This window comes from Equus przewalskii, chromosome 20 (assembly GCF_037783145.1).
Source record: "Equus przewalskii isolate Varuska chromosome 20, EquPr2, whole genome shotgun sequence".
NCBI lineage: Eukaryota > Metazoa > Chordata > Mammalia > Perissodactyla > Equidae > Equus > Equus przewalskii.
In genome coordinates, this window is record NC_091850.1 from 46,172,614 (window position 1) to 46,198,675 (window position 26,062).

Below are 26,062 nucleotides of genomic sequence, written 5' to 3' on the forward strand. Positions count from 1 at the left end.
TTCCTTTTCTCTACTGTGTTGTGCTTCTTTCATTGATGAAAATAATATGATGAAAGTTGTAATAAGATTGAGTTTTCCCCCTTTGATTCCTATGTTTTTTTCATTATAATTCCCAAGTGTTTTAAATAACTGCTAACCAATTATCTACCCAATATGTTTCATCTGCATCTCATAAAGCATATATATCATCAATTGATTTTTATATAGCCTAATGGTATAACTATGAGAATATCAGTCTCATCTTCAGCATCATTATTCTGGTTTAATTTTGTTTATTTTTCTGAAGAGTTTGTTGTATTATGAGTTCTATTCACGTGTTGACTTTTAGCTTTCTAGTGTATGTCTAGGTTTTTCTTTCATTTGATTCATTATTATGCTTTTGGAATATAAAATTAAAATGTTCTAGTCAGATGATGCATGACACAGTCAATTCTTATTTGTTATCTAAGAGAGCTCTGTATATGTTATGAGAGGGCAGAAGTTTGTGACACCACAGTTTCACTGTGCACCTTCTGGGGGCTGTTGGCTTAATTATGCTCTATAAGCCTAACTCCCTATCTGTTTTCTCTACTTCTGTTTTATGGGATAACTTAATGCTCAGTGAAAAATGGCCAATAATTTATAAACGTCCTTGTTCTGAGTCAGCATTTTCTCTAGGGAACGTGTGAGTCTTAATCAAAGAGATCTAGAGGATTTTAATAGGACCGCTTTGGTGAAACTGCGTGAACTCTGAAAGTTGCTATTGATTTTCTCCTGGGTTCAATAGCAATGAGGAGTTTGGTTTACTTTATGGCCCCCTTCTATACTGACCTAAAGATTTATTTAGGTTAAATGTATTGGCAAAATCTTTGGAATCTCTCCCTCCCATTATTTTTACCTTCTCTGCTTGCTCTTCTGAGCCCTTCCATATGTTTATCTCTTTCTCCTTCTCCCCCTCCCCCCTTCCTTTTTTAAAGAAACTTCTTTGTTTATTTTTTAAATGTATGGTACATAAATCATAGTGTCATGCAGTTGGGAGTTACATTAAGGGCATTTAATCCAACTTTGTAGATTACATTGGTTCGTGACCCCAGTATGGCAGGAGACGATTGATGCTAGAGTTCCTCCTGCAGACTAGCTGTTGAAGTAATAACAGCCTTCAAAATATGCACTTGTTTATTTTTGGAGTCTCATTAGAGGTGGGTGGGGAAGTTTAGCCCTGCCGTATCGTTGCTTCAGGAAGAACTGGGATTCCTGATCAGCAGCGTGTGATGCTGAGCAGGGGAATCCCTGAGAGTCTTGAGGGGCAGCATCCATTACCCATATCTCAGGCTCTCCTTTCACCAGTGGTGTTGGTTTCAGGGAGATAAGGGACTCTGATGGCAGTCTGGATAATAGCCTTGTCCTTGGTTTTCTCTCTATTCAGCTGAGATGAATACAGTCTCCTTGGAAAACATAATTTGGCCTAATAGATTTTGGTTGCAACAAAACAAAACAGCTCCAGCACTGAGCCATAATTATTATAGCAAAGGTTTAAGATGAAGCAAGGAGTACTTTATGCTCCTTTGAAAAGAGTTTGAACAGCCTTGAAAAGCTAATATGGATCTCAGGCCAGGCTTTTTCTTACTTCCTGGGAAAGTTGAATGAATTGAGAAATTATTCCCTTACTATGATCTCACTATCAGAATCTGTTTCAGGCTCACAAAACAGTTCTTACAAAGAGTGGCCAGAGTAATGTGACACTTATTCTCTTATAATAATAGAAGGTCAGCTTACTCTGAACCACATTATTATACAACACGTAACCTGTATTTTCTTTTCTGTAAAGCAAAAGCTCATGCAAGAAGTAAGCTGCTGGATTGAATTTTGATGGATTTTAAGTAGTATGCTTTCTTTTTGTTTTTAAAAATTATTTTATTGAGGTCGTATTGGTTTACAACATTACGTAAATTTCAGGGGAACATTATTATTTTCAGTCTCTGTGTAGACTTCATTGTATACTTTCAACGAGCAGCTTGTTCTTTTCATGGTCTTTTCTTCCCACCACATTCCTGAATCTGCTCACATTGCTGAATCTTTTCAGCCTGAGTGGTGGCGAGTGGGTCTGAGCTGATCTCTGTGCTTTCAGGGTATTTCCTGTAACCTAGTGACTCAGCTGAAAAGAGCCTATGTCTGTGCCTTGTACATACAGACATAAAAAGTTCTTTTAAGCCCAAATTGTTCCTTTGACTTCAGTGATAATGCTCTCTCTCTGGCTATGATTACTTCTTGGGTGATTATAAATATAAAATATCAATATAAAATGTTATTGAGCCAAGTGGAGGGGGGGTGCTATTGGAAGCTAGGAAGATCGTAGATAGGCAGTTGATGTTGGGAAGCATCTAAGAAATCCCCTTAGATGTGGGGCTGAAACAAACAGTGAGGCTCTTCAGTTGGGATGAGTTATGCCTACACTGGTCTGTCGACTCTTTCCATGAAGTTGGAACAGTAACTTATGATGTGAGGGAACAGGCCATTCCTCTTTGATTCCATAAATTCACCAGCTCTCCAGTGTCCTGGGGATACGGGCAGGGAGCAGCCTTATTATCACACAGGATCTGCTCTCATGAATGCTCAGCTGTACAGCCTGCCAGACCCTGGGGTTTGTTTGCTTCAGAAACAAATGGAAACCTCAGAGCATGTGAATGCAAGGAAGGCAGATTTTTTAACTGACTTTACACTTTTCTATGTGCTTCAAGGCAGCCGTTTTAAATGCGTGAGCTGTTCAAGTTTACATCAAGGCCATATTCAATTGTTGACGTTCTGCGATTGGGTTTAGACAGCTTACTGTTGTCACCAGAAGGTTTATATGGAAACTATTATGATACAAGCAAACCTGTAGCCCTCCAGAAACTTTCCTTTCAGGAAACCCAATATCTTAGGCACACTCTCACCTTGATCCTAGAGAACAAGACAGAAACTCAAAGATAACTATGTATTATTAGGAGAAAAATACTAATGTCGATCAATAGCTTCTACTTGTCTCACAATTCAAGGCCTCAGGGGTCTTCGTTGTTCAGAATTTCAGATGAGCAAACAGGTGTGTGATTTCTCTCCCTTGGAGGTGGAAGGACCTGAACTCGGTGGAACTGACGTGGGGAGTAATTTAATAAAGACACTAAACAGACGTTATCACCAGCTCACTAGTGGTGGAGAAAAAAAATAAATCTGTTTCTGAGTTCTGTCGTTTAATCTTTCCATTTTAATTACCAGTGCAAGCTACAGAAGAGACAGAATCTTTGGGAATGAAAGCCTGAGTGATACCTTAAAAATAACAACTCTGAAAGGCTGTCATCTCTTTCTTTTTCTTGATTTCAAAACTTTGGTGACAGATGCAGGGTTATTTACACAAAGAATTTTAGTTTTCATTTGCATCTTTGTTGAGCCACTTAATTTTTGATCACTTAATTAATAAATAGTATGTTTGATGAAATTGTACTGAATCGCTGCCATACTTTCTTACTCACTTTGGGGATACTTTTTACATTATCCCAGTTTATATAAAATTTTACATTGTAACCCTATTATGTAGAATACATAGCACAAATGTTTCCTGCTTTGTGTCTGTGTGTATTTACGTTAAGAGATAATCCCTTTGGAGGGCAAAATGCTTATAGACAAAATTATTTTAATTAACTTTGCCCCTTCATACTAATTTGAAAAAAAACTATCTTCTTAGATATTGATGGAGCTAAAGTCGTAGAAATATGTTTCAACAGAAATTTGTTTAAATCAGTTTAAATCAAATTTAAATTTGTTTAAATCAAAATATGCCTACAACCTTATCCCAAAGTAGGTTTTCCATTTTTAAATATTGAATGAAAAGCAAACAGCAATTGTCCTATTTTCTTCCAGAAAGAACTGTCTGTTTTACATAACTATTGTCCAATTCTAGTATTTGGCCACTTGTATGCTGTTTAATACACAGTTTGTTTTCATAATCCCAAATATTACTTTAAATTGTACTATTTACTTTAGAGTATATTATTTCATCAGTTTCAAACTTTGGGGGAAATGTACTTCTTAGCCTTATTTTAATTGTTAAGCATTACTTTAATTCACAAATTTGTTTAATTAGCATTGTTAACAATGATGTTAAATTGACCACAACCATCTTAATAATGTTCAAGCTTTGACTGACTACTTTTTAAATCAGTAATTAAATAATTTGCGCCTTATTGTATCTGTTACTATTAACTTTATTTTATTAATAATGGTTTTCGTAAGTAACATGGAGGCATAATTTTAGTCCTAATCCCACAGTTCTCAAGTGCAAATGAGCTTGGAAATATAGGTTATAACGGGTTTTGGAAACTATGTTGAGAATTTTGGACCTTGCCACGTAGCTGAGGAAGATCCCCCAAATGTCTAGGAGCAGAAAAGGGGTGGTGGGAGAGAAAAGGATCAACAGGGAGACCTGTTCCGGTTAGAGTAGTCCACCAAGGAATAATTAAAACTTAAGTTAAGCCAGCAACTATGTAATTGGAAAAAATGTACAGAAGAAAAATTATTATTCAGGAAGACTCAGTGAGACTTGGCGCAGTTTTTAGATTTGATAGTCCACGCCCTCGTCCCCAGCAGACACGAACACATGCATCCTTAGCACTATAAGTGCAAGATGAGAAAGTTCTCTTTTTCTTTTTAACCCTTTTCAGCTACTTTATTATGCTTTTGTGATGATGTGATATTCTAAGGTATGATTCATTTTGTGCCAACTTGTAGTTTTATTTTTCAAACTCATTTCTAAATAAACATTATAATGCTTCTGGCAACTCATGCTGGAAAGGAGTCAAGGGAGGGGGTAGAAGGGAAGAGACATATTCTGAGCATCTCTCATGATCCAGTCACTGTTTTAGCTGCTTTACTAGTGACGGCCTCACAATCACTCCCTGAGCTGTTTTCGTGTCCATTTTGCAGATGAAGAAACTGAGGCTTATAGAGTAGCATGGCCAAGGTCATGCTGCTTATAAGTCCTGGGAGTTGGGAGTCAAACATGTCTTCTGACATCAAAACCATCACTCTTCCCACTGTTTTACCTCCCTCCCTTTACTTGTCTTCAGGTGAGGACTTTTGTAAGGCTCACCTTTTGGAACTCAGAAACAATAGCGTGTGAAATTTAGGAATATGGCAATAAAAAATATTTGAATTTTTTCCCTTGAATTTTATTATCACTTTATTTCCTAATGTAACCATAGTGGGGGTACTTTTATTATAACTCCTTATGGAAAGGAATTTTCTAGTAGCCATTAAATGTCACTTGTTTGTACTAATTTCCACGTTATCTCAAATTTGAGATTCTTATGTAGTGAATAAATGAATTAAAAGAACCACTAAGGAAGCTTTCAAATGTAACCAAATAGATGGAAGCCAAGATGAGAAAAGCGGGTTTTGCTTGAGTTGCTGTATCCCAAGTAGTTAAGAATTGACGACGTCCTGAGCTTTTGTTTTCTTTTTTTTTTTCTAAAAGATTGACACCTGAGCTAACAACTGTTGCCAATCTTTTTTTTTTTTCTTTTCTGCTTTATCTTCCCATACCCCGCCTCCCTGTACATAGTTGCATATTTTTAGTTGCAGGTCCTCCTAGTTGTGGGATGTGGCATGCCACCTCAACGTGGCCTGACGAGCACTGCCATGAGCGGCACCATGTCGGCGCCCAGGATCTGAACCCTGGGCCGCCAGAGCAGAGCGCGGGAACTTAACCACTCGGCCACGGAGCCGGCCCCTTGTTTTGTTAAAGAGGGAATTTTTCTTCTCTAGAATGTCTCCGGCCCTGAGTCACTGTGCTCAGAGCATGGGTTGGGAGCCTGATAGCCTTCTAACCACCATTACTCTTCAACCAGTGTGATTGACTGGCTGGAACACGCGGCAGAGGCCAGCGGCCTTTGCTCTTTGCCTTCCTGCAATTTTGTTACCACAGCTTTCTTTTTAACTTCATGGTTTTCAGGACAGAGTGAGAATTTTAATGTCTATTTCTGGCCCTAAGACATGACTAGATTTTCTAGTACACTATGAGTTTCAGTTTAACAGATTGAAATAGGTATAGCATTTAATCATTCACTCTACAATATTAGTTGAAAGTCTACTATGTACCAGGCATTATACTAAGAATTGGAGAGTGTATCAATGAACCAAAAAACCCTTGGAGCAGAACTAATAAGTAAGTCGTATGTTATGTTAGAAAGTGGTAAATGCTGTTAAAAAAAAAGACATAGAGTGAGTGAGGAGGGAGAGCGAGGGGATCAGGTAGTGGGCTGGGATTTTAAAGAGTGTGGTCAAAGTGGGCCTCGCTCAGAGGGTACCATTTGAGGAAGTTTTGAAGGAGAGGAGGGAGGGAGTTATTTGGGAGAAGAACAGGCCTGACAGAACAACAGCCAGTGCAAAGGCTCTGAGGCAGGAGAGGACTTGATGTGTTCAAGGCAGTGTCTCCAAGTGTGGTACCCAGAATAGGAGTAGCAACACTGTATCAACTGGGACTATGTTAGAAGTGCAAATTCCCGTGGCCTGCTCCAGATTATTGAAAAACCACTGATTTAGGGAAGACCGTGTGTGCCTAGAGCAAAATGAAGAAGGAGCCTCACAGGCCTTGGGAAGAGTCTTAGCTTTTACTCTGAGTGGGATTGTTAGTCCTCGGAGGGTTTTGAGAGAGGAGGGGTGTTTCAAAGCATCATTCTCACTGCTGGGTTGGGAATAGACTGTGGGGAGTAAGGGTGGAGGCAAGGGACCTGTTTGGATCCTGTAATTTAAAGGAGAGGTGATGGTACCTTGGACCAGGGTATTGAATAAGTGGAGGTGGTGAGAAATGATTGGATTATGACTCTATTTCTGAAGTAGACATGATAGGATTTGGTGATGAATGGGATGTGGAGTTTGAGAAAAAGAAAGCTGTGAAGAAGAGGTCCAAAGTTTTGGCCTGAGCAGTTGGAAGTATGGGGTTACCCTTTGCTGGGATGGGGAAGGCTTGGGGGATCAGGTTTGCAGGGATCAGATCAGAAGTTGCATTTTGCTAATGGTGCTAGTAGGAGGCATCTCTTATATGTTCACTTGGAGACATTGGAAGGATGTATGACCAGAGCTGATGAAGAGCTGAGATATGAGTTTGGGAGCTATCAGCACATTGATTAGTGTTTAAAACAAGACATAATTTGTGGAGTAGTTATGGGGATAAGTTTCACATATTCAAAAAGAAATTACTAATGTGGATAAATGTATTAAGCACTAAAGAGAAATAACTTGAGTAATGATTAACAGTGGCAGTTTTGACTACATGTGGCCTCTCCCTTCCCTTGATGTTTGTGTGAGTTCAGGATCAGAACAAAGGTAAGTCACCTAATTAATTATGTAACTAATGAGTAGTCCCATTATGTTTTATATGATTTCATATGATTCATCATGCATAACTTTAGATTCCTAGTTCTGTCAGTAGGGAGTAGAAGCTACAAAACCTACTGTGCCATACCCAGAATACCCAACTGAACATTTACCTTTCTGAAGCTGCTCTAGAAATTTGAGCTTGGTACCACATGCCCAGGTGGCTGCACTGAGTCACAACCAGAACTGCCAACAATTGTGATTTTATTGTTCAAGTCACCTGCTAACTCTAGTTTTTGTGTAATGTATTTAAACCAAAATGTACATTACTTTATTAGTGCAGCTAAGTGTAGGTACTTTGTCCATGGACACTATTTAAAAAGGCTTTCAGACAAACTTGCTAATGGATATCTTTCTTTTCAAATTTTTAAATGTTATTTACTCATTGTCCTTTCCATTTTTGATTCTTGTATTAACTTCAAAGTTAGAACCTCTCCTAACACAATTTGACTGTCATGTACAACTTGACTTGGTGCCAGAAGCGTGTCTTCTCTGTTGTCTCCAGCCTCTGGCCTCATGCTTACTCTGGCATGTTTAGTGTCATGGCTATTTCCTCCTTCCTCCATCTTCACCAGCCCTGTCTTTTCTTTCCTTCTCTTCTACTGTCTCTCTCTCTCCAAACTACCAAGAGGAAGAAATAACCAATAGGGGCAATAATCTTCCAAAGCCATTCTCTTCCCGGCTGTCTATAAAGGTCCTTGAGGACAGATACAGGACTTCACTTCTCTTGGACTGATCAGCACCTTTTCAAGCCAAGATGACTTTTTAATTTAAATGTACCTGCAACAGCAGCACAGATTGCCTGCCTAACTTTTTGGACAGTTACTTTTCACAGAATTGGTACTATTTCAACCAGCAAGTTGCGAATAATCTCATTCAAAGCACACAGCTCTTTTAAACAAGAAACTAAACAGAAGTGTATTTAATCTAAGCCATATGTATTGGGCTTCAAATACATTTCAATATGCTTTCAAATATTTTTAACCTTCAAAACAAGCTTAAATATAATCACAAAAGTCACTTAAAATGATTTGACTTTCAGAAATAAATAGATGATAAAAGGGATATTGGTAATATTTTTAGCCAGTTTCATACTGCTTGCCACCAATTCCTTCCTCCATCAATTCTCCTCTTATTTTGATTTCCGTATTTCCTGCAGTACAGTCCAGGAACTTGAGAGGAGACCTGTAGGTTAACTTTTTAAGGAATGATCAAACAATAGTTGTTAATTAAGGAAGAAAATATATTTATGCAAATTAACAGGAATTGGAGAAAGAAAGAACTCGTCTTATGGAAGATGTAACTGCAAACAAAAGAAGGATGAAGGAGCTAGAAGATAATTTGCTTTACCGTCTGACGAGTACCCAGGGGTCCCTGGTGGAAGACGAGAGTCTCATTGTTGTGCTGAGTAACACAAAAAAGACAGCTGAGGAGGTGACACAGAAGCTGGAAATTTCGGCCGAGACAGAAATTCAAATTAACTCAGCCCGGGAGGAATATAGACCTGGTGAGTTTGGTAATGAAAGACAAATGTCACAGGAAAATGAGAGAAAGAAATGAGATTTGGAGAAATTAAAAGAAGCAAGGATGTTATGCAAATGACTGTGCAAAGTGGGGTGGCCATTTATGTTTCCTTTGGGAAATATTCAGTAACATTGGGATGAAAAAATTTTATAATGGTGTAAACTTTCTAGGTGCTTATAATTCATTACAGCTGGCAAATCCTTTAAGGTTCCTATGAACTTATTTTTAAACTAGAAATTAAAGAGGGAGAATTTCTAAAGAAAATCCGACTACAAATGAGTGAAATCTGGGGCTGGCCTGGTGGCTTAGTGGTTAAGTGTGTGCACTCCACTTTGGCGGCCCAGGGTTCACTGGTTCAGATCCAAGGTGCAGACCTACACACCACTCATCAAGCTGTGCTGTGGCGGTGTCCCACATACCAAAAATAGAGGAAGGTTGGCACAGATGTTAGCAAAGGGACAATCTTCCTCACCAAAAAAATAAAAAAATAAAAAATAAGTGAAATCTGAGGAATGAGTGCAACAGTTGTGGGCTGTTCACTAGTTTATCATTTAGTAATAATGAGCCAGTCTTTTATTTGTAGTCTTTGTATTAGGAAGGTGGTTGTCTGGTCTCATGGGAACTCTTCAGTCTTATCCACCAATTTGCAAATTGATGGTGTTCATTGGTTACAAGAGGAACCTGCTGAGAAAATTCAATTTCCTTTAGTGATTTATTGTTCCTCCTTGAAAAATAACTGAAACAATATCATCTGCTGGTGGAGAGTCAGGAGTATCATCTTTGTGATGCCTTGTTTTGCCAACTTGAGGCCAAGGTTAGTCAGGGCTTCTTCATGGAGCTTAAGAGTGAAATTCTTACAATGTCTATGCAATTTGTTGGGTGTTACACTCTTTGCTATCCCTTCGGTTGTCTTTTCTACCTTTATTATAAGAAAACCAGTAAAATATATTTATAAGAGATCTAGAGATTCTGAAATGAAAAGTACCCATTTGATAAACACAAATAGCAGACTACTTACCCAAAGCTTCTAAGTAAGAATTGAGTATATATACATGAGCATTTCTCTAGACTCCATGGTGGTAGATAGTTATTGAGAAGGTATAAAAATAAAACTTGTTTTCGTTTAGAGTTTGTGCTGATCTGTGCATGGGTCGTTTATTTTCCACCCTCGTAGCGCGTGCAACCTTGCTCTTTGTCTTTTAGTGGCTACCCGGGGCAGCATCCTCTACTTTCTCATCACCGAGATGCGCTTGGTTAATGAGATGTACCAGACTTCGCTCCGCCAGTTTCTCGGCTTGTTTGACCTTTCCTTAGCCAGGTATGTCTCAACTCAGGAAGCTGAGCTGAATTCTGTATCTGTGGGCTAGAATGATGACATTATGCTTATAAATTCCTTTCTCTTTGCTACTAAAAGTCTTTTTTTCTTAAAATCTAAGATTAGTGTAATTACCAGTGTTTAACAAATCATTCTCATTTGTCATTTTATGCTGAGAGAAAGCTCTCCCAAATATTCATCCATTGATTGATTCCTTTGCTTTGATGTGTTTCTGTTAAACAAGAAAATCCCCAAAACGTTTTGAGTGATAATGCCCTGCAGGTAAAATTGATTTAGACAACATTGAGGATCCTGCTATGCTATTTCATGTTGAGAGAATGCTTGTTATTTTAGATTTAGGAGGCTTACTCTTGATGTGTAAAAAATAGAACTGGTGCTCCAAAGTTGCTTATTCTCTGTTAAAGATGTCGTTTTTATGGACAGTTGAAAAGGGCAGTGAGATAAGCCTGATGTAAATGTTCTCTCCTCCAGGTCTGTCAAGAGCCCAATAACAAGCAAGAGGATTGCTAATATCATCGAGCACATGACCTATGAGGTTTATAAATACACTGCCCGGGGGTTGTATGAAGAGCACAAATTCCTGTTCACCTTGCTGCTTACCCTTAAGATCGACATCCAGAGGAACCGAGTCAAGCATGAAGAGTTTCTCACCCTTATCAAAGGTCAATAAAACAATCGAAAGTATTGTACACAGGTGCAGATGTAGGAGTTATTGTGAAGGTCCCGTGTAGCATTTTTTTTCTTCTGGCTATAACAGTTTCCTTGCATTTCGTTGAAGACTGCGTTTACATGAGATATTGTATTTGTTCATTTATTGAATGAATATTTATTGAGAACCTACTGTGTGCTGGGGAACAGAATAGGCACTTGGGACACATAATAAAATAATAAGTAAATTATGTAGTTGTGAGAAACTAGTAATCACTATGGAAGTGACAAAGTGGGATGAGGGAGGTGGGGCGTTACAGGCTCTGTGAAGTGGGGGAAGTTTCAGATTTTAAATAGGATGTTTAGTGGGATCTCTGATGGGGTGGGCCTGCCTGAGAGATGGACAGGTGAGCAGGGGACAATGACCCTGGGGACATTTAGAAGAAGAGTGTTGAAAGAAATGACATTAACCATAGCGTCCAGGTTTGGTTGGAATACTTAAGCTTGTTACAGTTTGGCGTGATGATAACAATCATGGGATTTATAGTTAGGAAGATTCGAGTGAAAATGTTGGCTTTGCCTCTTAATTGATGAGTAGTCTCGAGCAGGTTATTTAACCTTTTCAAACTACAGTTTTCTTATCTATAAAACAAGGATAGTTAAATCTACACAATAGGGTTATTGAGAATTCACCCAATTTTATGTAAACCCTGACACATAGAATATATGCTCAGCAAATGATAGACATTGTCATATTATTTTTAGTATTTTGGTTTATTTCAGATTAGTCTGAGGCTCATGTAGCTTGGACGGGTTATTGGCGGGCCTTTGGCATTCAACAGCTATTTATAATACTTTCAGAGGAAACTTGGAACACACTTACGTTGTAAGATTGCCCTTTGCTAGTTATGTTGGTGAGAACTACTCAATAACATTAGCTCCCTCGTACAGAATTTAAAATCTTGTTTGAAAATGTTAATTTAGATAATCACAATGTTTTGATACTGGTCTTTTAATTTACTCATCTCTAAGATGTGAAAAAATCAGCCTAGATGACTTTCTAGGTCCGCCTTAGCTATGACACTTTGACTATGTGATATAACTTGTATAAATCTTTCTTTATAAGCACATATCATTTTTACAAAGTATTATGATGAAAATTCAAACCCACTTTTTCCCAAAGCAAGGGTTTGAGGAGTGAAGTGACTGGCATAATTTTCAATCATCTTGGGAATTTATGTTGAATTATTCCCATCCCAGCTGTTTATCAGGAGTCCCTCTAATCTGGTGCCACATTATCTGGGAATATGCCTGCTGCCATTACAACCATTCTTTGTGGCCCATTGTGCACGTTTAAAGCAGGCAAGATAGTCATGACAGAGTTACCCTCTAGTAAACAATGAATGATGCTTTGGCTGCAAGGAACACCCTTTCCGTTCCATAAATAGCTTCTCCCTAAATCTCTGGTGACTACCTTATTCTTTTCAATTTGTTGGAAAATGGACAGTCTCCAAGGAAATTGGGGTGACATTTTTCAACACAATGCCATTGTCCTTAGGTCGTTAGCTTCTCTATGGCATTAAAACAATCTGTTTTGATTTTATGAGCTAATATTTTCATTGAAATGGCTTCAAGGCCACACTTACCTTGTTGGAAATATACCAAGATGGATTTGGCAAAAGATAGCAATTTAATGGGATCCATGGTGCCTGGATAAGGTAGAAATTGGCTCAATAAATATCTTGACTATTATTTGTTTATGACCTATTCTGTTCAAAAGAGGATTTTAAAAGTAGCCCAATGGATTGGTTATATCCTTTAAAGAATTATACTCAGAGAATATTTTCCCTGGAACACTTTAATAGATGTTATTTATTAAACGGTATATTTTATCCTATAGATGACTTGCTAACTCTTTCTTTGACTTAAAATGTGATAATTCACATATTTAGGTTTTCTGAGGTGGGTAACAATAACATTTTTAAGGTGTCATTTATATTATGGTGCTGTGAGAGTTATATGACTTATGTGAACTTAGGTAAATCATCAGCAAAAGGATAGGAGTCAGTACCTAGTGGAATCTTTGCCGTGGTTAGATTGACCAAATGTAAGTGATATAGCACAGGACACTTGGGGTGTGCGCAAAATGGATGTAAATAATATACTGATTTATAGAAGAGAACCCTTCAGGCACATGTAGTGCTACTAACATTTCTAGATAAATCTCTCCTTAAAATGAGCTTGTGCCAACATTGGGCACATCTTAATATTGACAATAAGTGCTCGTTTACTGACCCTCGTCTATGTTCTTGATCCTGTTTTGTGTGCTTTACACATATATTTTCTGTCATGCAGTCATCATCATGACACCCAGGCTTCACTATTCCCATTTTACATGTTTGGAAATAGGCTCAGACAGATAAGCTAGCTCGTCGCAGACCCAAGCCAGGTGGAGCTAGGACAGAATCTAGCATCTCCCAGGTTCCAAACCTATATTACTGATTCTTAAATGTGTTTTGCTAAAATCATTTATTCCTTTACTAAATTTTAAAGCTTGTTCATCACTCTGATTTGTATTTCTGAGCTGAATAAATGTCAAGGTAGTAAAATAATTGAAATTAAAATAGTTTAAGCAAAAGTTTTTACAAATAATATGTTTCACAGTATATAAAGAAAAATCTAACAACTTTATGTGATTAATTTGAAAGGTGGTGCCTCGTTGGACCTTAAAGCTTGTCCTCCTAAACCATCTAAGTGGATCCTAGACATGACCTGGCTGAACTTGGTGGAACTCAGCAAACTTAGACAGTTTTCAGATGTCCTCGATCAGGTAACTTGTGCTTTGAGTAAACTTATGATAATATCACTGTGAGAAGCTTTCTGATTTATCACTAGCTGCGATATTTGTGAAAGAGAGAGACTTCTTAATATTGTCACTCTTAAAATGGTATTAGCTGTACGTGACCTTCCTCACAGCTCGCTCACACTCTGATAAAGCATACTCCACCCATTACAGACCAGTCTTGAGGGAAGAAATTATTTGCCCAGGAAGTTTAACTAGGGCTGTCCTGGGCCGTATGTCAGTATCACCAATTGGAGATCCACAAGTGGAAAAACTGATAGAGTCGACTAGGGTAAATCATTAGATGCACTTAAGAGTTATTGCCTTCTTTCTAGAGATTAAATGAAAAGAAATACGAACAGCCTGCCTTTCAATGCTAAATATCCTTTCTTGCCTCTTGTTCCTCTCTCTCCTTCCTCTCCTGCTCCTCCTATTATACTGTCTTAGTTGGCGTCGGGGTATGAATCTAATGCAAACACTTGGACTTTTCTCTCTAGAAGTTATTATGCTTTCATAATTAGTCAGTTCCCGATGAATTGTGTATATGTTGGGATCATGGAAGTTGGGTATACAGAGTTGCACTGGAACAAGCCAGGAGGCAATTTCTTGAAAATCAAATGACCAGAGAGAAGTCACATTGACAACAAGGTGGCCTTATTCAGCTACAAGTTGAAGGCTTTCTTTAGACCAGAAAGTGTGCTAAGACTGGTTCTTGACTTCCCAGTTTAAGTTGACCAGAAGCTTAAATTCTGCTATATTTTTATGTTTTGGCTTACAGTTGGTGATTACCGTGTAATTAGAGTGCAAACCATTCTTTTGGGTTAAATAACTTTCATTTGGAAGATTTTAATGCACTCTGGCTTATTCTTCTTTTCCCAGACTATTATCTGTTATTGATATTGCTATTTCCTGGAGATTATATATTATGCCTATAATCCCTCCACATTATGTATCTTTCATGATTGAAAGAGGTTATTATTTTTAATTCTTACATTATACTTTCTAAGTATGAACCTGAATGATTTTGACTTTGATTAGACCTCAAGAAATATGCTTGGGGCTTTAATCAAAAGGAGTGTACCAGAGAACATGATTGTATTTATCTGCAGACATTATTTGCTTGTTCTGTGCTTTTGAGATGCTTGCCTGTGCAATGCTTGTCTCTCTTTGATTTTTTAAGTTCCAAAGAGTAACAGTCTGTGTTCTTTTCCTTTATCAACTGCCTGAAGGAAGGAAGTGTCTGATTATTCATTTGATGATGATATTAAGTGGTATATTTCAAATTACTCCAGATGAATAGAATATTGACCAAAAAGCTTCATTCAATAATAAGCATGTATTAAATGTGTTTTTTTGATTCTAAGAGCGGTCCTGGGAATGAGGACATATAAGCGAATGAGATTTGGTTCCTGATCATGGGAGAAATTTCACGGAGCAAATCAGATTTCCTTAAAATAATGAAGAGGAGTTTCCATTGACTTCTTTATTCTTTATAAATTTGTTATCACAAAGGCATAGAAGAAATTAAACACCCGAGGACGCTCCCTACTTTGAAAGCTAGCTGTAGGCTAGTGTTAATAAAGACTGACTTTAGAGCAAATCACATTTGATTTTAAACCCTCGAACTTTTTGGCACTAGAATGTAAAATATAAAAAAAGTCAAAGGATATCATTCACACACGTCTGGAATGGTCAGAAGGTTTGATGAAAAATATCTGTGAACTATTACTGAAAGATTTTTCTGTGGTATGACATATTTCTTACCCCCTGGTATTTTCAGATATCGAGAAATGAGAAAATGTGGAAAATTTGGTTTGATAAGGAACACCCTGAGGAGGAGCCGCTTCCGAATGCCTGTGATAAATCTCTTGACTGCTTTCGGCGTCTTCTCCTTATTAGATCCTGGTGTCCTGACAGAACCATTGCCCAGGTAAAAAGATCATGTTAGAAAACATGGAAGACTATTTTAAAGGGGAATTTTCTTTTAAATTTAAAGAAATATTTAAATGTTAATCCCAATGAAAATTTTCCTGTAGGCTTCTATGTAATTTTCTAGCAATACAAATACGAAAGATGAAAAAGTAGAGAAAAAATAAATGTGCCGAGGTGTACTTTTGGGCTAAGTGATTTAATAATTCTTCTTTGGTCTAAGTGGTGCAACAAAAGTTATTAAGAAAACCGTGTTTTTAAGGTGGGCATATAGGTATAACATAAAGGTAATGTGTTGTTCTATATCATTTTTATATTAACTCAAAAATGACATGGCTGTTCCATTTTGCTAGTAGTAAAATAATGTTTCCTTCATAGGAAGAATGAGAAGGTACTAAGAAGAGAGATAGACTAGAGGGAAGCGTAGCATTCCCAAACCCATAGTCATTTCCCCAGAACATGTCACGACCCTTGATGCAAGAAAGTAGATTGGCCTCAAATGCTTTGAATTTTACATATGGTTGAAATGTAAATCCTGCCTCCAGAAGATACATCTTTTCAAAGACTTTTAATCTGTTGGCCTACCATCATGGAAATTTACCCACCAAAAAGACGTGTAGAGTCTTACCTTCACAATTAAAAATTTAACTCTAGTATTCAGCCTGAGTTGGTTCTTTAAGGACTTCTCCAAGTAAGCCACAGAGTAACAATAGGCTGGTTTATAATAGGATGGAGGAAGTTTTCCCCTTCACTCTCCAGAGGGAATGTTAAAAATGTATGGAGTAACCACCTCCAAGACCGCTTAGGTACTGTGGAACCATGAAAACAACTAGATACAGTGATTTACTGAGAAAAGAAAAATGAGTTTTGCAGCTCAGGGCACTGAGATCACCCTTCCTTCAGTTTTTCTTTTCAATTTCATTACTTTTATTCTGCCCAAATGAATTGTCAAACAGTTGCCTTATTTAACGGCACTGTAGAAGGTTCATGTAGTTTCATTTTTCTTTCTTTCTCTCTCTCTTTCTCTCTCTCTCCTTTTTATTTTTTTCCCTATAACACTTTATTTGGTTCAGTGTTGAAATCTGAGTCTCCCCTATACCTTTGTAACTTTGTCATCTTCATCCTGGTTTGTGTTGTCTGTAGACTGATGACAGCCATGGCTTCCTAACTGGTCTCTTGTAGTTAATTCTTGCCCCCTCTTCTGTCCTGTAAATTCTAGAAGAAATGAAAATATGATTATGCCACTCCCTAAATGGCTTCCTGTGGCCCTTATGATAACACCCAAGTCTTAAAGTCTAGAAGGCCCCTCTAGAAAAATGTTCTTTCCTCTAAAGTTCTTATTCTCGCTTTAGATTCCTTTTGTGATTTTCAACCAAATGCCTTCTTGGGAAGCATATTAGAAGGTCTACAATGCTGCCACTTTCAATCTCCATTCCCCATAGTCAGTGTCAGGCTGATTTTCAGTATTTTGGCTGAGCTTGACTGTCTGCATCAGGGGACCTTCATCTGCAAGAATGACACACTGTCAGAGGGTGTCTCATGCTACATACACATTTGTGTCTCAAACATACTCAACAAAGAGAAGTCAGAACAGGTGAAGAGGTTTATTTGTTCAATTTTTTCCCTGACGAAGATTGAGCCTGTTTCATTGGGACCAAGTTTTGGGACAAAAATGTTTTCCAGGGTTGTGTGAAGAGTAACCTGTGAAAATGTGGTACTCTATTTCCATTCATGCCAGGGAGGTGTTAGCTTTCTTTATAGATCAGCAGGCTGTGTGGAAGCCTGGGTGGCCCACACCGGGATCTTACGTGAGTTATACTGGACATCCTTCTGTCCCCACTTGGTGATTTGCTCTTTTGTACTTCAAAGTCTCAGCATATGTGCTCTCTGCATGAAATGCTCACCACTCTGACTTCCCTAGCTGTCCTCTTTGTCTAGATAAATCCCACTTATCATCCCAGAGTCGCCTTAAATGCTTCTTTCATGAGGGAGCTTCCCTGATTTATTGCTGCAAGAATAATCTATTTTGTGCTTGCATCTCACCCTGTAAGCTGTAAAGTCCTAAAACTAGTTTGTTTGCTATTACTCGCTCAGTGTATGTCTAATCCTGGGGAGATCCCAAGGCTGGGCTCATGTGTTCACTGCTCTGCCCCTAAAACCTGGTACACTGCCTGGGACAGAGGAGAAGGTCATGGCCCAAGGTTCATACCCGTGGCATGAAGGGAATTATCTGGGATTGGGGGATCCAGTAATGCCTGAAATTATTGTCCTGCTGGTCCAGTGGGATAGTGCACGGTGTTGGATTGGAGTTTAAGTTTAATAAAATGAAGAAATGCACTCTTTCTGGCTTACATATACTGTGGTTTCAAATCAATGCCTACTATATTGCAGGCTTATCTGGAATTGCTGAATAGCCTTACATAATATGTTTTTGTCCCTCAGACTCATTGCAACCCTTAAACTTGGACCCAATTTAAACAAATGATTGTTACCCTATTTGAGAATGTCTCTTTCCTAGGAACAGGAATTTCATCCCCAGAAAAGATCTTCAGTTATAATTTCCATTAATAGCAAAATAGACTTCTGCATAGTCTGTTACATGGATTGGCAAACTAGGGCTTACTAACAAAATTTGGTCTATTAGCTGTACGTGTACAGCTGGTGAGCTAAGAAGGGTTTCCATATTTTTAAATTCCTGAAAAAAGTCACAAGAAGAATAATATTTTGTGATATGTGAAAATTATATAACATTCAAATTTCAGTGACTATAAAGTGTTGTTGCAACATAGCCATGCTCATTTGTTTATGGACTATCTATGGTTGCTTTTGTGCTACAATGGTAGAGTTGAGTTGTTGCTACAGAGATTATATGGCCAGTAAAGCATACAATATTTACTATTTGGCCCTTGATGTATACAACAGAGCATGTTAGCTCATAACATGGATGGTAGTGTCCGTATTGGGTCAATGCAGAATGCTATGGCTAAGTTGGCCATTTTGATCTCCTCACCATCCCAGGGTAGAAAGCACCTGGATCTTGATGAGGTACATTGTAGAGATCCTGCAGTGATGGCAAGAACCCATGGCTGAGAATGAAACTTGTAGAATGCCTGAGCATCCAGCCTTTGATGTACTTCTTGATCACAAAGCACGCTGCCTCAGTGACTGTAACTGAATCTGTACATAGAGTAGACTTCGAGAGAAGCCAAAGAACATGTCAGGCAGACTTTTAAAATACCTGTCAGAAGCCTGCAGAAAAACGTGCAGGCATTTAATACTCAGGTTAGACAATTTGATACTGGATCTGGGCAATCTAGAGAAAATCTTGAGAGATACAAAGACAAATGGCAACCTATGCTCCAAATTCAACTGGACTGAAGTCCACCTCCTCAGAACTTCTCCCAAGCGCTGAAGCCAGTGAAGAAGAAGAATGGAGGAATGGACGATCATCTCCATGAGTGAGGGGCCCAGGCACGGGTTGGTTACTTCATTGCCGCTGGCCAAACCCTGCCAACCGGGGCCCCAACTGCCACTGCTTGGACCTATGGAAAGATAGCTGGGGTGCTTTTCCCTAAAGTAGTCTAGAGATAATTACCAAGGCAGGAAAACCCATGCACTCTACCAAATTGACATGTCTCTGAACCTTCCATTGATATGGTGGCTGGACATTATAGGGAGGGATTATGACTTGAACAGAAGGAGAAGGGACCCCAGAGCAAAATGGCCCAGCCCATTCCGAATTACCTACTATGGGTTTATGGAATGGGAATGCTCATCTTTTTTTTTTTTTTTTCAAGGAAGATTAGCCCTGAGCTAACATCTGCTGATCCTCCTCTTTTTTCTGAGGAAGACTGGCCCTGAGCTAACATCCATGCCCATCTTCCTCTGCGTCATATGTGGGATGCCTAATACAGCATGGCTTGCCATGCAGTGCCATGTCCGCACCTGGGATCTGAACCAGTAAACCCTGGGCCGCCAAAGCGGAACGTGTGCACTTAACCGCTGCGCCACCGGGCTGGCCCCGGGAATGCTCATCTTTATCTTTGCATTCTTATGGGGAAGATGGGTATTTCATGGCAGACTGCTTTTAAAAGAGATCCTTTACCCTGTGATGTAGATGATAAAGCTTGTTTGGGGAGTGTCCACAAACCAGAAGGAATCAGGAAGTAGAAACATTCTGGGCATTCGACAGTGTAGACAGCTGGCACCCATTTCCCCTCTTACCAAGGTATGAGAGGAGATAAAGAGGTAAGCTGGAAGATTCTCTTATGTAGGGGTATGGCAATAACTTTGAGGATGTATAGAACATAATTAGATATCCAAAATGGAGGAAAAGCCTGTCTGACTGACTGAAGTCAAATTCTGGATGTTTTTCAGTCAAAGAAAACAGTTTAACCAGCTCCACCTCCTCTTTGGTGCAGGTCTATCGGAAGCCTCTCTGATTTAAGGGAAATCGGTCCTGCCTAAAGCTGTTTTGTGTTTCCCTAGGAATGGCAGTGGGGAGGCTCACCTACCCAGCCCTTGGAAAGATTACAGGTCATGTTGCCCCTGCAGCTGGGCTCTGCTTGTTATGTGAGAATGACTCTTCTGGGGAATCCCACTGAGGAGAGAAACTTGGGTTTGACCCTCTTAGGGTGGAGAATATTATCAGAATAGGAAGAACTTTTTTTTTGCAGGAATCCAATTATTTGCCAGTGGGAGAATATACACCAAGGGTCATTTGTTGAAAAATAATTCTTTTACCTTGTTTGAAAAAAGGACTGTGTTGTTATTAGAAATATTTTTATGTAGTTGATAATATACTTGACAAAATCTGTGATATTGTGAGCATGGATTTAAGCAAAAAACAAAAAAAAATTAACAGTAAAGGAGATAAGCCAAAAATGGGAAGGGATGGTGATAATGGTTAGGAGAAAGATTATGGATTAAATCTTTAATAAATTAATTAATTCACTCATTAAATATCCAATAAATTTCATTCAATAAGTGGTCATTCAGTAATTATTTATTTGGTAAGTGCCCATTGAATCCCAGGCATGTCCTGCTTCCTTGATTATTTGAATGCGTATCTCTTTCCCTTAACGCATCGTAAATAATAGAGTTTCCTAATATTTTTACTTTTTATTCCCAGTAGGAAGCAGCCAGTGTATTGTTCTGGGTCCTAGACGAAGAGTCAGCCAACTTGGCTTCTGGTCTTTGAACTGTATGATTGTGTGTTGGCAAGTCACACAGCCTCCCCATCCATAGAACAGGGATTCAAAAAAGAAGAAAAGTCTCTGCCCTAGTTCCCTGGCAGGCTACTGTGGACATCATTGAGATAATCTATAAAATTGAATTTTGGAAAGCACACTGCATTATATCTGTGAAGGAGCTGGAACTAGTTTTAGTGATGCATGTACTGTTTTTGGCAGGCCCGCAAGTACATCACGGACTCCATGGGAGAAAACTATGCAGAAGGGGTTATCCTGGACTTGGAAAAGACGTGGGAGGAATCTGATCCACGGACACCACTCATCTGTCTCCTGTCCATGGGCTCAGACCCCACAGATTCCATCATCGCCTTGGGGAAGAGATTAAAAATAGAAACCCGTTATGTGTCCATGGGCCAGGGCCAGGAAGTCCACGCTCGCAAGCTCTTGCAGCAGACCATGGCAAACGTGAGGCCAAATGTCTACTTTTCTGTTGTGTTGTTGATTTTACAGGTTATGGAATAGCAATGCAGCAAAGAACTCATGAATCATTGAGTTTAAATTTACATACTGCATGCCATTTACTAAATAGGGAAAAGTATGGTGTCTATTAGAAAATTTTGATGGAAAAACAGATACAATTTAAAACTTTTTGTGCTGAGCCTTGACTTATGGAAAACTTACCCAACCAGAACATCTTATTTCCCAACCAGTTTTAATAATGCTAACCCCCACTCCAGATCCCAAACCCTCTGTGGGTTTCACAGCCCCACCCCCTCGGCCAAATACTCCAGCCACTTCAGCTCCATTCTTGAAATATCCAGCACTCCAGAATCCACAATGCCATGCCTTTCTTGGGTTCCAGAATGCATAATTTGTGCCCTGGAGTCCCCCAGGCCTGGCCCGTGTCCCAGAAGCCAGGAATCTGTGATTACCCTGAAGTGGTGCCAGAGGTTTTAGGAAACCTGACCTGTCACCTTTCAGGTTGGGGCTCCTAGAGCCCTTTGTGGTTTGTAAATTCTACAGCATGGAAAGCATGTCGTGCTCAGGCCTGGCCTGGGGGCCTCTAAGGGCTGGAAACCAGGAGGTGTCTCTGTTAGGGACAATTAAAGCCGGAGGTGGGGCATTTTCATGAACTCAAGTTAATTGAATATAGACAGCCCTCCATTTCAACTCCAGAACTCAGGCTCCAGGAGAGGGCACTCATGTGTTCACTTTGATCTAGCTTTTTCTGGGGTGTCTGGCTCTGTCTGGAGGATCCCTTCACCTGTGCTCCCTTTTTCCTCCTCACTCTGGCCAAGCAAGGTGGCAGAACCACTTGGCTTCTCATTCCTGCTGGAGAACACGCAGTCTTGGTCTAGATGCCTTTCTGGCCTTGTCTGGACTGGACCTTACTTCTTTCCTGAGTCTGAGCTTTCCCCCGTATTGCAAGACTCCTTCTGTGCCCTCCATGGGATCCCCCTGCTGAGGACAGAACTCACTGCTCCTCATCCCTCCAACCCTCAATGGCTAGCCCAACCTGAAACCTCCGGGTTTTAGGTCCTGGCTGCCAAATCTAGAACCTTCTCACTGTGTGACCTCCTGGTCCCTTTTCTCTGGTCTAGAACTGATTCCACTGTGTTCCAGAACCTGTATATTTGCCTTAGGCTCTTCTATCCCCAAGCTGTTCCCTGCCCTCAGCTTTAGTGAAAGGGAGGGGCCCCCTCCCATGTGCCATGCTGTGTCTGATGCACTTACTCTGTGCAGTTGGGAGGAAGGAGTGGGATTGCATTGTGTCGAGAGATGGAAAAATACATCTATATTTAAGAATCCCAGGTCTGGTTCAACAGGAGGGATTGGTGGACTTCCATCCCGGCCCCTCCCTGCTCTTTACTTCCTCTGTCCCTCCCTCTGTCTATTACTGTACTTAGAACAAAACCCCTAACATTAATAGGGCACTTATTTAACTTGACTTTAAAATAAATAGTTGTGTAACTGAGAATTACAGTTTCAGGCAACTAGATTAGAAGTTAAATGGAGTATTGTTAGCCTTCGGTTTATTTGCGTTTTCTGTTTAGTAGTTTTATTTCAAGAAAAAAAAAGTCTTTGCTATTATTAGCATGCTTATAACTTGTCAGAGGCAATAGTTTTTTAAGAGTTTTGTAAGAAAGATTTGAGACAATATGACAGAATGAGCCAGCTACCCAAGAATAGCAAAATAGATGATCTACTCAGTAAGAAGAGCACAAAACATTTAATACAGAATGCGGCAGTACCAGAGAACGGCCTTGGCTGCAGGATTCTGTTGGCGAAGACTGAAGATCAAAGTTCTTACCTACGAAACCTAGCTCGGGACTCGTCTGTGTCCTGGATGCAGGAGAGCAACTAAAGCCTTGTTGCTGTTGTGTTTTATATTTAATTTATTTTGTTTTGAACTTTGGACAGTATCAATTACATTTTTCAAAGGACAAAAATTAGATAATTTATTTATTCAGCAGGGCTCTGTACTTCTGAGGAAAATATAAGGGAATATGTGAAATTCCAAAATGATCAGTTTTATCTGTAGGTCTATTAAAGATTTTCGTTATGGCACTTAGTTTCATAAAAAGAGAATTAACTCAGGCTGCACGAGTGAAATCTAAATGATCCAAAGTTACAGAGCCAAGAAAAGAATTCAAGATTATGATCTGGATATTGTAGATGATTTTAGCAAAAATATTCTATAGATTAGATATTGGGTAATTTATTATTGCGTGACTTAAGATTTTGCTTGTGTTGCTTTATAGGAGGAAACGTATGCTTATATAGTACTTTATAGGGAAGATACGGCTTGTTGTTTCCTTAGACTCTTGTTCTTAGAGTGGTCATATTCCTCAGAGAGGGTTCTTCCACATTCTAGAGGGTATATACCCTGCTGCCAGTATTCTGGAAACTTGGTGGGAGAAGGGTAGGAATAGGTCTCAAAATTCATAAGGTAAACTTTGTTTTACCTGGTTTCAGTGAGATTCTTATACCCTTAATGTACCGATATCTCTAAACCCTGTCTGTTTTGCCTTCTACAGAAAATCAGCTTTCCATCCTCCGTTAGGGGAGGCAGGAACCTGTTGTGGGTCTGGGTCTTGCGTTAGCCCGTCTTCTTACCCTACCTGCAGGGGGACCTCTTGTCACCTGTTCTTGAGTGTTTTGGGAGTTATGTGTATAAATCAGTTACATCTCACTTTTCCCCAAATGCCACTTGAGAATTCAGTTTTCTTGAGTCCGTTTTAAATGTTATTGTTGTTGTTTTCACCCTCACTGTTTTTGTCCTTAAGAGTTCATGCTTTTAAAAAAGTCCCTTTGCTGTAGTTTTCATGGAGTTTGGTGAGGGAGCTGAGCTAATCAACCATCTTTACTTGAAAGTGTTGTTATCTCATTTTATGTTTCACTTTCAAGTGAAAACTTTTCAAGGAGTTATTTTCATGACTCCTACCATATATGATTGCTACAATTGCTGTGATAGTATACTGAGGGAAAAATACATGGAACAAGAAAAAAATATATCTTATGTCAATTAAACATTATTTTATCCTTAGATTTGACCTAGATTAATTTAAAGAGATTATTGTTTTTCTATTAAATTTTAATTACTTAATTTCTAAAGAACATACTAATTGAAATCTCTGGACGAAGCACAAAATAGCCTAATTTCCATTTACTATTGTTGACTTAGGGAGGATGGGCCCTTCTGCAGAACTGCCACCTGGGGCTGGATTTCATGGATGAGCTAATGGATGTAATTGTAGAAACTGAGACTGTCCACAATGCTTTCCGGCTATGGATGACCACCGAGGTTCATAAGCAGTTTCCCATTACACTCCTTCAGATGTCCATTAAATTTGCCAATGAGCCTCCACAGGGCCTCCGAGCAGGACTGAAAAGGACATATGGTGGTGAGTTAAGGAATACTTCCAAGTCTATGGGATTCTTGTACTTAAATTGTTTTCTTAAATAAATTATAAAAACAGAATTAGCTGGGATACAGTTGTAGCACATAGTACTATTATAACATGATCGGAGGGGATAGCCTGCTTGGTCACGCTCCCTGTGGAATATGTTCTGGCAGTGTTAGGGCATCAGAGCTTGGATTTCCCACCTGATATTTTCCCGTTTCCCCAATATTGCTCTATTTTGGCCTACGTTGTTCTTCACTAGACACCTGCCTTTTTATGTTAACATCTAAAATTGATAATTTGGGCGCCAGCCCTAGTAACCTAGTGGTTAAGTTCAGTGCATTCAGCTTTGGCAGCCCAGGTTTGGTTCCTGGGTGTGGACCTACACCACTCATCAGTGGCCATGCGGTGGCAGCCCACATACAAAATAGAGGAAGATTGGTGACAGATGTTAGCTTAGGGAGAATCCTCCTTAGCGAAAGAAAGGAAGATTGGCAATAGATGTTAGCTCAGGGCGAATCTTCCTCAGCATAAAAAAATAAAATTGACAATTTTGTCATTTATGGTCTCCGTGCTCCATACCTAAAGTTGGGCAGTAGCCTCTTCCAAGAGAAGAGGCTAAATTAAAATAATGGTCTGCTTTCATTTAGTGAAGCCATATGTTAGGATGTTAGCTAAATTAGAAGTCAAACAGTAGCAACAAAACCAGATCAAAACGCCCCGCAAATTACAACCTGAACTGAGATATTCTCCTTGCCTTTGCTTCCTCTGCTTCATGGCTTCCTGTTGGGACTCATGGTCATGAAAAGAGCATGGACCTCAGAGTCAGAAATCTTGATCCTGGTCCTTCCTGAACAAATGCTTTGTTCTCTTGGGGGCTGGTCACTCAAGCAACCAGTTTCAATGTTCTCATATGTAAAATAGGGAAAAAAAAATCTATCTAGGACAATTGGAATAAATTTTAATAATGTTTATTTATTTAATCAAATTTTATTCTTTAATAATAATGTATTTAATAATAAGAATGAATATAATAATCATTACATTATCAATCTGAAAAATCTACAAAGAGATTTATTTTGGAGTTGCTAACAAAGCTCAAATTCCTGCCAATCTACAAGGTAATTTGGGGATAAAATAGATGTGGAAGGATAATGGCAGTTAAAAAAATTACCAAATGAAAAGATATATAATAATATATATACAATATAATATATGCATGTATAATAATCATAATTATTTGGGGCATATACTCAGGCTGCAATGGGCTTCTATGTACACCATATTATTAGTGATGTAT

The 26,062-nt window shown here is 39.0% G+C and overlaps 1 protein-coding gene across 2 annotated transcripts in view; it reads left to right on the top strand.

The window, feature by feature from the left end:
- The window catches only part of DNAH5 (dynein axonemal heavy chain 5), a 267,264-nt gene that overhangs the window by 220,337 nt on the left and 20,865 nt on the right, over positions 1–26,062 (top strand). For both annotated transcript variants that reach the window (XM_070587179.1, XM_070587178.1), the window contains exons 66-72: positions 8,650–8,893; positions 10,114–10,228; positions 10,718–10,908; positions 13,603–13,724; positions 15,517–15,666; positions 21,077–21,322; positions 24,543–24,762. In XM_070587179.1, the coding sequence (XP_070443280.1) occupies positions 8,650–8,893; positions 10,114–10,228; positions 10,718–10,908; positions 13,603–13,724; positions 15,517–15,666; positions 21,077–21,322; positions 24,543–24,762 (1,288 nt within the window). The remainder of the gene's footprint in view (positions 1–8,649; positions 8,894–10,113; positions 10,229–10,717; positions 10,909–13,602; positions 13,725–15,516; positions 15,667–21,076; positions 21,323–24,542; positions 24,763–26,062) is intronic.